General features: G+C 43.8%; 1 protein-coding gene across 1 annotated transcript; it reads right to left on the bottom strand.

Moving 5' to 3' along the window:
• Nucleotides 1-2,527: 2,527 nt before the first annotated feature.
• On the bottom strand, nucleotides 2,528-12,222 carry LOC144159118 (replication termination factor 2). The gene is made up of 8 exons (XM_077690412.1): nucleotides 12,021-12,222; nucleotides 11,811-11,905; nucleotides 11,616-11,700; nucleotides 10,932-11,068; nucleotides 10,217-10,295; nucleotides 6,133-6,246; nucleotides 5,169-5,265; nucleotides 2,528-2,824 (listed from the first exon to the last, which is right to left on the bottom strand). Exons 1-8 carry the CDS (start codon nucleotides 12,087-12,089, stop codon nucleotides 2,619-2,621), a joined length of 882 nt encoding a protein of 293 aa, XP_077546538.1. The 5' UTR covers nucleotides 12,090-12,222; the 3' UTR covers nucleotides 2,528-2,618.
• Between the last annotated feature and the right edge of the window lie 102 nt (nucleotides 12,223-12,324).

Below are 12,324 nucleotides of genomic sequence, written 5' to 3'. Positions count from 1 at the left end.
GCAGGAATGCTATCTGCAGGGTTTTAACTGTGGTCGTAAAGTTCCAAGGCCTTATCAAGTAATAATTAAGTGGTTACTTAATATATGACACTGAATATGCAGCCAGGCAGTCGATTCAAATTAGAGGGAACGTCAGAAAGAGTTAATAAGTATGAAGCTATACAGTTGCACCCCTTTATAAAAGACACGTACCAGGGAGCAGTTTCTGTCTCTTATACGAAATAAGCAGGGAACCATGTTTTCACTTACTAATCAGACTCTAGTTCAATGTGGGCACCGTATGACTAAAATAAGCTCAAAAGAACGCTACAGCATGTTGCAAAAGGCTCATTCTAATTTATGTTTGGCCCCCAGAATTTATGAAACTTTGTTTGCTTCACGACTGTATTTACACTGTTTTTTACAACTGATTCTACAAGCTTTTTTTTCTTTCCTTGTTTGTGGAAGATGAATCGTAGATGTTGAGTTCACAAGCCTGATGAATAGGCAGAGCTCACAGCTTCTTCTGCTGTGTGCTCAGGCTATTCATTACGCTTGCAGGACTCAACATCTGCAGTGCTTCTTGATTGGGAGCTACGCGAGTGGAAGAGCCCGCATGTCCGATCGCGCTCCATCCAAGGGATGGTAGTAAGCTTCAACCACTTCTGTCAGTTGCATTTCCATTGGCAGGGCTCCTCATCGTCATTTCATAGCTATGAACCACTGTGTGTTTGCTGAAATTATAATAAACAGCGACTGCAGGCGTCTGCCGTCCACCTGTGTTTCCACAATGGAAGTAACTGCAATTAGTGACTGGTGGCACAGCATCTGAAGTTAAAATGTCTGTTACAAGCGAGATTATTGATTAAACTTCAAGGATGACTTGTCCCTTATAACCAATCTTCTACATCCGATGTCTGCTATAAAAGAGGTCGATTTAATGGGAAAGATAGGGCAGCCAACCATGTGGGTGAATAGTGTCTCTTACACCCATTTGTCTCTTACATCAGTGTCTCTTATAACGAGGTTCAACTGTACTAACAGCGAACTACTTGCCACTTACAATCAAGAGATCCACAGCCTCAACAGCCACTAAAGTCTGCAATCCTTACGAAGATGTTCTTTGAATACGTTTCTACGAATGTAGTTTAAACATCCAGCCTTGTCAATTTTGTTTTCTGATCAACCCCGGGATGCATTTCATTCATCGCAAGGATTGGAGATGTGAACTCAGACTTCGCAACTTGGCGTCTTCTCAAACTTATTTGCTCGCTATGAAAATAAACCTGACCGCCTTTGTGCCAGTTTTCATAAAACTTTTGATGAAAATTGCCATGGTTTCACAAAAATAAAAGGGACCCAATTGCCCAAAGTTAGGAGGCTATTTTTGATGCAACTACCATATAGACAAACAGGAGATTGTGGCCACCAGTCTTTACTGGTGGGCTCTAAGATTTATCATGTGCTTCAAGCTAACAAACGTGGTAAGTTGAGCACCGGAAGCATGCAACAAATTTTAACCCGATTGAAAAATCCCTCTATTTTTCTGTTATGTTTGAAATAACTGGCCGGGCTACATGTCACCAATCACATGCGTGTGTGGGTAGTTTCAAGGCCTTTCATGCCACGACATCAGGCCACCTCAGACGAAAAAAAAGAAAGCTTAGGAGAGGCTTCGGTGGCAGCCAGCACATTGGAAAAAGTGTGTAGGAAGTTGGGTAGCTTTGTCACACTCTCAAGAGGAACGACGCCGAAAGCTGGCCCACCATGGCCTTGCGTCACAACTTGGTCCAGCCGATACCCAACAGATGGCAGCCTCAAACAAAAAGTAGACAAAGTGAGGTGAGCCAGGGAAGGGGGGGGGGGGGGGGGGGGGAGTAGCGAGTGTGCGCAAAATACAAGCAAAAAGGAAGGCCGCCTAAAGTGGCATTTCTGGCTTCAGTGCAGGTGGCGTCAGGGCTCCTCCTAAGCTTTTCTTTCTTCCACGACCTTCAATAAGGTTTTATTGCAATATCTTCCTTCTATCAATCCGCAGGTTTGGTGAAATCCAAGCTAAACAAAGCACGAACTGGATTTTTGAAAAATTATGCGATTCATACGAAGCAAAGTGCCCGCATGAATAGAGAATATGTGATAGTCCGCATTATTTCTCCTAAAAAGTACTCCAAAAGTAAAAGTGCTCCCACAATGCAGGACCTAATGGAGTACAAAAGACCAAGTCAACAGCAATGGTTTGTTTTTTTAGGCATCACTGAATGAAAGGCACAAGTAGTGTTACGCTACATTCCTAAAGATCAATCGATTAATTACATCCCTGCTTTGCGCCTTGAAGCTGCACCTGAGAAACAAGGCGTGCCATAATGATCGGCTACGGATTAACTGAGCCCACACGTGGATGATTAAATGTACACCAAAACCTCAATGCACATGTTTATCACCGGCATAAGAAAAACAGCCACCACCGCCCACAACCAAACCCGTAACCTTGTGCTAAGTAGCGCAGTGCCTCAGCCACTGGTCCACTTCACTGGTGCATTTATAGCCGCAATGTAAATTGATTACAATACGACGTGCTGCTTTATTTGAAAAGTGTTTTCAGATCACTCCCAATCTGCGATGGACCTCTGTGAAGTGCATGGTCAGTAGAAGAGGGGATTGTGGGTAATCCAGTGGGGCTTCGGCTGGTTGATGGCCTTGGGGTGCGAGGTGAAGAGCTCCTTGAAGGCCTCGCTCGTGTTGGGGTCCTTTGCAATGCTGTAGCATTGGCGGGCCTTCTCGGGCAACAGCATCTTGGTGGCCGTGCCCACTTCCGAGTTCTTCGGAGCCCCGCTCGTGGACGCTCCACCTGTTCGCGCGAGTGAAAGGACACGTCAGTACAAAACACAGTGGACCAACTTTCACCGTGCCAGGATTGCATTAGAGGTACTTATCAAACATTTATTTCGCAATAAAAAAAAGCCTGGCTTGCACAAAGATGCTTCCCCGTCTCCATATGCCTCATGAAACGGGTGTAACTACAAAACATTGTGCTGATGGCACTATTCAGTATGCCAAGATGCAAGCTCTGGTTGGTACTGAAACGGAGAGAAAATGCAAGCTCACCAACAGTGAAAGAGAGAATGAGAATAAGCTGCAACTTACCCACTGAAGAATATACAGTCAAACCTCGTTTTAGCGAAGTGGTATCGGGAAAGCACATTAGTTCGTTATAACCGATATTCGTTGTAACAGTAGAGGTAAAAATCGGCTCTAACAAATCTACAATCTCGCTCGCGCAACAATATTTTTACCAAAGTGCATTTTTTAAGGCTTTAAGGCTTCGAACCCACTATAAACAAAGTAAACTTTACTTTTCTCCTTGTTCCATTAACCTCAATGAACCTGAACATGAGTACGTGAAATTACAACAGAACAAAGTTCACTTGACCTTATCTATTTGATGAAGGATGTGATGTTCGTCTGGTGGCTGCTCAGAGCACTGAGCAGGATGAAGTTTTCCAAAGTGTCCACGAACAAACGGGCCTTTATACTTCTGCAGTTTTGGACTATGGGGGGTTTTTCCAAGTAGCTTCTCAGCCTCCTCCTCAAATATTTCTCCGTTATATCCGATTATCGCGCGTGGCTCTCACGGTTTCAGTTTCATTATAAAAGAATAAGTGTCACTGAAATAAAGTGTGACCAACCAAAAATTGTATTCAGTTTGCTATACCTGATAATTCACTACATCAGTGTTCTTTATAAGAAGGTCCAACTGTTTTAAAAATGTACTGACACCACTTTTTTTTTTTTTTGCTCTGATTGATGTTTGCTGGCCTAGCAATTAGAAGTGTAATGTTAAACGCTTGAGTGCCCAACAGATAATCATATAGAACACCATGAAAACGGTCAGTTTTAGCTTCACTGTGTTGAGCCCGGAAGTCGCATACGGGGGAAACATCAAATGTTTTGGCAGCCTAGCACTAAATCTGAGGTGCCTAAGAGAGTTTAGGCCAACCGATTCTATGTATATTTGAACACCAATTTCGCTGAAGGCTCTGTTGCAATTCTCAACCATATTATCAGCTGCTCCCCCACACGCAGACCTTAGTTCGTGAGTGGTATTATATTTATATTCACGGCATACTAATCTACCAACATAGGTTAGTAGATTCGATTACACTTGCTTTTACACTCAGTATCCCTTCAAAGCAAAGCTTTTATTATAGGCAGCATATGATGCGACCTAAACCATCAGTACTGTAAAAAGGGAAAAAAGAAGATGCGTTCCAGCAATTTCTTTTGTAAAAGGTTGGTTACTCTGTAGCAGCTCAGCTTAAAAGCATGCAACATTCGAAGCAAATTGGTTAAAGCTAGACTACTGTTCAGTACAGTCTTTCTGTCTGCATGCTTAGCATAATTTCGGCAAGTTCAAAACCGTGCATACTAAAAGTACAGAAAAAAATTAATGCTCATGACAATTTGAAATGGCTGGCTTTACTTTCAATGTATCAGTTAATCAGCACCTTTATAATCTTATTTAAGGTTCAAACACCCAAGACAACTATGCAGCTATTGCTTTCCAGCCTGTCTCTCAAATTCCACAGTAATATATGTAAGGCATATTTATAAAATTCCCAGATTTTGGCTTTCCTTCACACACACTCAAATGCTAATGTTGTGAATAGTACTTAGTTACATATGCAAATATTTGTCTTGCAAGCATATAAGACACCAATTAAGGGCACAACAATTATGAAAAAAAGAATCACCTACTCTGTTGACAGGCTGAGTATGAATTCACCTAGTTTAAAAAATGCATACATGAAAAATAAGGGAAGAAAAGCTGAATATTGGCAAAGGAAAGCACAGCCCCTCTAAATTACTATGATTTTTTACATTTTGTTTTGTTCACTTTTTGCACATAACCAGGTTTAGCCCCTAAGTTAGCCAACTAAATCGACTGCTGTTTAAAAATACACTACATTGGGCAAATTACTACAAATTCTGGCATCTCCTCCTGGAAGATGCAATTTAAAGATGTCCTTCAGGCTCACTTAATTACGCAGACCAGAAAGGGCTCCAAACAGTGCAAAAAAAAATTTAAAAAGCTAGCACCCTTAGTAATTGCAGTTTCACAACCAAATCAGTATCAATGTATGCAGTATCAAAGCTGCACCAAATCAGCGCGACATGGCCGCTCTCTTTCATACCATTGACAGCCGTAGGCTTCTTGCTGCCGACTCCGTTCTCAAACTTGACTTTCTTCACGCCATCTTCAGCGGTGTCTGCAGCCCGTTTCTTCGACTTCTGTGAAATTTGCACACAAGAACATAGACATTTCTGTAAAATGCATGAAGTTCTATTGTTATTTTTATTTTATTTATTTATTGCAAAATGAATATTAAACGATCTGATTTGCCTTTCCAGCTTGTTCGTTCCCAATCAGCACCATTACGGTGGGGAACTGGCTGGTTCAAACGTCATAAATAAAAAGCATTGCAACTACAGCGAATCCTTGCGGCACCCCTGCAAAAGTTGTGCTCCACTCAACCCCTGCAGGCAAGCAGAAGTGCAGGAATCATATAAGAGTAGGACTAGGCTACAAGGTGACTATTGGGATCAGCTTAAACTATACGTAACCACAGCAATAAGGTTAGGTTACTGCGGGTAAAACTATTCAGATCCATTGAACACACAAGCATTTTTTTAAAGTCAACAGAAACTGCCTGCAAAAACTGTGGGGATGTGTTTTTCAAAAATGAAAATGTAACCTTCATTTCGATGGCATGCATGAATGTCAAGAGGTATCATCCCCTCACCTTCCCTGGTACATGTAAATCGAGTATTATGCACCAGAAAAGTTTTCTTTAATTTACGAGGAAAAATAAACACGGCAGTGTTTGAAGTCCACTATCTGATGCCATCTTTACAGTTAGCCTGCTCCCCTGCCTCACAGCACTTAGTCGCATAATTTTTCAGGTTAGAATGACCAGAGGTGGAAGATAGTGATGCCTTCCTCCTGTTTTCCCTCAGTCATTCAATGTTTTCGCCGACTCCCTTCTCTCTTTCAACAGCATGACACACTTCTCCACACCTGTTAGTGCTGTGCACAAATATGTTGTGACTGCTACAGAGAGGAAGCGCTTTTTCATGCAACCATTCATGCAAGCCCACCTTTTCAGATTTGGCCTTTGCCCGGCGAAGCTCCATCCGCGCTGACAAGACGGCAAGGTCATCATCTGACCCATTGAGGATCACGATGTCGTCATCTTCAAAGGGCTTGGCACACTGAAACAAACAAATACAGGCTATTATCGCTCATTGCTGATGTAGCAAGTTAGTTTTAGTTCACTGGAAAAAATGTCAAACAGCCTTTATTCTACATCGTCCACACCTGTCACACAACAATAAAGTGAATTTATTTTTAAATTTTTTTCCAGCTGCGGCGGCCGCTTTTCTGATGGAGGCGAAAAGCAAAAACACCTGTGTGTTCGTGATTTCGGCACACGTTAAAGGAGTACTGACACGAAATTTTCGTGTTACGTTTTTTTTGCTGCTATGGGTGCCTATTAGCCCACTAATCATAGAATGGCACATCAGACAGTCAATCGCAGTGTAAATACTCATTTACGGCATCGTTTATTTGTTTCGACAAAACGAACGCCGAGCAGCCGCCATGACTGGAGGGTGCCCGTGACGTCACCATCTTGTCGCACTGCTGATGGTGTGGACGCGCGCGCGTGCGTGCCCAGACCGGCCGAGGTCTTCACGATCCCCACACGCCCGAGCAGCATGACATCAGTCCCAAAACCATGGTGTGTACACACGGCATAGCAGCGCGCGCCAACTGCAACCATTGCGTTGGCTATGTCACGGGAGCCCCGACGTCGGCAGTTTGGGGCACGTAGCAGACGACGTCATGTCGGCCCCCTCTGGGCTTTCTCGTGCGGGCAGAGATTAGAATGGATTTAAAATATGTTATGCTGAACGGCTATTGTTGAAACTTGCCAGGAGATATCTCCTGATAAAAACGAAGCATTTTACTCCTTTAAAGATTCCCAGGCGGTCAAAATTAATCTGGAGCCCTCCACTACGGCGCACCTCATCACCTGCAATTGCATTGGCGCATTAAACCCCACAATCCATCAATTTAATGCAATGTCATCTAGCTCCTGAAGATGCACCGCTCTAGGTGCTCTTGAAAACCAAGTGAACATTGAAGTTTGAGCTCTCCTAAATGGTATCAGCAATGAATTTAGGCAATTTTTTAGCCCTTTCAGTCACTGGAAGCACCCTCGTCCCCAGACCACACAGAAGCAACTGTCAGTGGCTGCATTCTTGGTGCCATCTGCTATTGAAACAACTACTCTGAGCTGCGGTTGCACACACACACACAGATAAATGGGGCCATGAAGACAAAACACATGTCTGGTTCATTAGAACGACCGCTCTGGCAGGATAACAATGACAGCAATATTGGGCATCCTCGATTTACCAGTCCTGGACGGTCCGCGGGCAGTCCGAGGACTGCGTTCGGACCGGAAGCCCCATAGGAATACATGGGAAAATCGAGCGCCGGATCGCGCCTCGGGCAGTCCGCAGACGATCCGGGACTGATAATCGAGGAGGCCCATTATTGAAAACTCTGAACAAATAATAAAGATACTAAAAATAAAATGTGAAGCAGTGGTGACTCCCTGGTAAGTTTCCGGCAACTTTTCTACGACGACACAGAATCTTTTTTGTGCGAGTGGAGGCCACTGAACAAACCCATCGCTAAGACACATGACTGGATGATTGTTGTGGGGCCTGTAGTTCCGTTTGATCACATCACTTGCACGCTAATGTGCAGTTAATACTCTCAAAATTATGTTCGTAGTGCTCCTGTCCGTAACATGTTTCCGTAGCGCAAATATTAAAAGTTTTTCAATGCTCCTTGCATTTATTCCGTTAAAAAAACATCTTCCTTGGCTGGAATGCAGCTGAGTGAGGTACTGAAGCCTAATTCTTTCACATTAGACAAAGTTGTAATTTGTCTTAATGGCTCCATTAACTTAAAAAAAAATAAATAAATTGAGACGAAGCCTTGTTACAGTCTTTATGTGAGTGTGCGATGCCATACTTGCTGATCCACGGATTGCATCACCACCAAGCTAATCTTCCTTTTTTTTAGTACCTATTTAGGCCTTCAGCTGCCAAAGCTCTTTCCTCTCTTCTCACTGTTTCTCTTTCTCCACCCACCTGCAACAGCTATTGTCAGGAAACGTCATAATGAGCGTGCATGCGCACTAACGGTCCAAGCAGCCATAGCTGCTCCATTGGCGCCAAGCTGGACAAGCCTTGAAAGGGGCATAACGTCAGCTAGAGAGGTTCTCCGTTTCTTTAAAGCTCAGGACACAAAAGAGAGGCACCGTGCGAACTGTTCAGCATTACCGTATCCGAATACAGGCACGAAGACATTTTGTTGCTTCCTGGTATGCAACACGCAAGAAACTTTTGTATGATTGTCAGACCCCCTTGGGCCACCAGATGTTTTACAGGGAAAGGACGTCGTCGGTCATGTGACCATAGCACATTCGTTCTTCGCCCTATCTGTTACCCACGGTGACACATCCCTGCATCCATTACCAAGTCTCACTGACAATAACACCACATGCTCCCATTACATAAGCAACTCATCTGTCATGTCCTTGACATGCGTTTCTGATCAAACAGAAACTGCCACTGGTGGCATCACACGTGCACAAAGTAAAGCTGCTGCAATGGTTCAAGGATGTGCTGCTGTATTTGCTGCCGGGGCCATTCAAAGCACATGCGTAGCATATATGAATAACATTCGACAGTTATGGCTATCGTAACAAACGCATCCGTTGTCAAAGAATCTGATGTTCTGGTAATTGCAGGCCTACCCTAAAGCTAAAGCTCCCTGCCAATCGCACTTCGAGAATAAAAACCAAGAATTCAGCATTACGCCAGGATGCTGAACTCGTTCTTGCTGGAGAATGTTTCACAGTAAGCATTTTCACATTTCACCCTTATAGCTAAGGCTGAAGACTGCACAACTGTCAGTATATTTTTTTCTTGGGCACATAAACTAAGCTCAACAACACAGCTTGTCTCCTGCAAAAAGCTTTTCAACTACTTGAAATGCACTCGACTGCAATTAAATTAGTGACCGTATTAAACAGGAGTATAAAATGCTCAGTGCACGGACGAGAAAGCCATATGTGCAAGTATAGGAAGAAATGACAGTGTAGAATGAGCACCCTGACAGTGCATGTCCCCCTCCCACAAACTTGAACTTGAGCCAGGCATGCTAAAGGCAGCAGGCTTAAAGGGGCCATGACGACAAAATACAAGTTTGCTTTATTCGAAAGGTTTCGTGTTCTATAGTGCCCCCAGCACTTGTCCAGAAGCAAACGATGCCGTATTCACTGAGAAATTAATCGATTTGAGCTAAAATTTTTATTCTCGCGCCAAAACATGTTTGAACGACATTTGCAATGACATCATAAGAGCAGGTCTTTCAGCTAAACTTGGTGTGGAGCGGAGACTTGTTTACTGTTAGTCAACATAGATGGCGCCACCACACTGCGGCCAGCCAGTCTGCCTTTGGTTTGTAACCGTATTTAAACCTGGCTTGTTTTTGTTCATAGAGAAAATAGCCTTTTCATGAAACATAGTGCTCGCGCGACAACTATGGTCACGTAAGACACCGTCGCTTGCGTCCAATGACCAGTGTCGTCTGAGACAACCCCAAGTTTACATGTGCTTTCGTAACTTCCCCTGTTTGTCCCACCATTCACACTGATATAAAAAGAATGTGCCCTAAATTTAGACGCAAATAGCTAGTTTGGCAAGCTTATAAGCTCTGCCTAATTTGCGTTTACTTTTTCTGGCCTCTGCCAAGTGCAGAGCTGTCTGGTATGACATCATAGGTTCTGCTGTGAAAAAGGAGCTAGTGGGTCGCATGGGCATTTCCTTTTTTCCCCATTATACAGCTTATTTGAGCGAAGTTCACATTAAAAATGGTGCCAGCATGATTCTAACGAGGCAATCTTTAAAATGAACCAAACTTGCATTTTGTCTGCATGGCCCCTTTAATGCACATGCAAGGGTGTATGTGTTAGAATTTCACTTGAAGTCATTTCTCTCGAGATATAAGCAGACATTGACGCCCACACATGGGCCCGAATTTCCCGGTCCAAAGTTCCTCACAAAAAGCGTCCACTTCTAAGGAGCCCACCCTCACACGTACCTTGTGGCAAACTTCAGATTTCACCTCCTTGAGGGCGCGCTCAGACAGCACGCAGCCGCACTTCCTCAGGTAACAGAATCTGAAATGATGCATAGGGAGGCACAAGAGGTAAAGGCAAGATGCAAAATGAGTGTCCTAAACACACATTTGCCCCTTAAAGCACTAAAAGAAACACACTGTTTAAAAAATCTTGATGGCACGGGCAGCGGGGACGGTGATCAAGAACTTCCACCCAGCTGATAATGTCTGCACAGTGCTCTCCTAGTCTGCCATTGAAAAAGCAACCTGCTTGAAACCTATTGTGATAGCTCTCTAGTAACTTCCTGCATCGCTACATTGATGAATAACATACAGCAGTAACTAAACCATACATAAGAATGCTTAGTAATGAAGAATGCTTGAACATGCACTTATGCAATATACAAATTCGGTGATTTACTGGCTTAATAGAAGGGGAAAAAAAACGAGTTACTTCCTGCTGGTACAAGTATGACAGTGAAGCTGACCTAGCCAAAGCCCCCACTATGCAGAAAAGCGAATGAAGGAAGAAAAAGTTCTCTCTCTTCCTTATTAACACAGTTATCCCCCACCCCAGCACGTGTAAATCCAGGTGGAAAAACCTCCTCTTCTTCCTGATACCTACGAAAGCACAGTGGAGATCTTTTTCGCCAAACAACCCCGTGTGCAATCACTTCAAATGAAGCCAAACACTTGCCTGTACTTTCCATTCATCTCGAGGCCGACAACTGGGCAGATGAACTTGGAAGCCCGCAAGTCCACGTACTCGTCCCCCTTGTCAGCGTCGCGCCGGCTGTACCCAGCATTCTGGGTGAGCTTCAGCTCCACTATGTCCTGCATGAAACACATACCACACATGCTAGATTGCATTCAGCAAGCATTCCATACCATGTACCGATACAGATACATATACACCGTGAGGAGTCAGTTGGATGCATTGGTGACCAGACACCGTTGTCCATAAACACATAACCATACATGCTAGATTGCATTTAGCAAGCATTCCATACCATGTACAGATACATATACACCGTGAGGAGTGAGCTGGACGCATTGGGGACCAGATAACGTTGTGCCTATTTCTCAAGTACCTTGTCTTGAAACTTCGATCGTCAAGGAATAGCGATAGAGTGCAGCAGTTTAGCTAATATACCGACAAGGTTAGTAAAATTTTCACTTTTTGCCACCTATCTCGGAGGTCTCCCGTCGCTTCTCGATAGAACGAAACTCCCGATTTAGCGAAATACCAAAGCAATTTGGGAGTCTGGCCAGAGCCGAGTTAGACTATAAATTACTGCAAATCTAAACTTTGTTGATAAAAACCACCATGGAATCAAAATTAGCTCAGCCTTTTTTTCTGGCAAAGATAGGAAAGACTAACCTTGAGAGAGCGAATGTGCTTCGCCGCCTCACAGGCTGCGTCCTTGCTCAGCAAGTACTCGATGACAGCTTCCTTGTTGTACAATCTGAAATAGAGCCCCAGCATATAATAAGTAAACGCGCCCCCGCCGAAACTTCCATTCGTCCCAGTCGTAAGACGATCGCAATTATCGCGCGATACACGTAACCGACTTGCCTCCCAAGTTCGCAGGATACGATCGGTTGCCTGAGTTCTTCCTGCGTGATAGCGCAATGTTTCCACTTGGCCACGGCTTCGGCATCTTTATCTTTCTGAAATGCCACAAATAATAAAGGTAACGTTAATCAGGCCTGCATTTAAAAGCGTATCACAGGAGCGTTAATCGTTGGAAATGCGATTGACTGAGCTACGCGAAATGCAGCTTACCTGTTCAGGCTTCTGTTTGGTCCTTACCAGCTCATCGCGCCGAGGGATAGTGCCCCCGTCACATCCCATAACGAATAAGCTACCGAAATCGGGCTGCAATCAAACCAGTATATCTATTTAGTTACAAACACCGTGTCGATGATTTACAACAGGCAGCCCAGACAGAAAGCTACCATTTTGCGAAGGTAAACTTCCGCCAGGGTACTTCCGGTTTCTTCTTTAGGACTATTTATCACCGCTACCGCTACTCTAAAAAGTTTATAATCAAGTATTATACAACAATAACTAAACATTTTAATTTATT

The sequence above is a fragment of the Haemaphysalis longicornis genome, unplaced genomic scaffold (assembly GCF_048455015.1).
Source record: "Haemaphysalis longicornis isolate Haplotype H1 unplaced genomic scaffold, Haemaphysalis longicornis Haplotype H1 scaffold_10, whole genome shotgun sequence".
Taxonomy (NCBI): Eukaryota; Metazoa; Arthropoda; class Arachnida; order Ixodida; family Ixodidae; genus Haemaphysalis; species Haemaphysalis longicornis.
The sequence above is the reverse complement of the archived record's forward strand: the minus strand, read 5'-3'. Positions and strand labels throughout refer to the sequence as shown.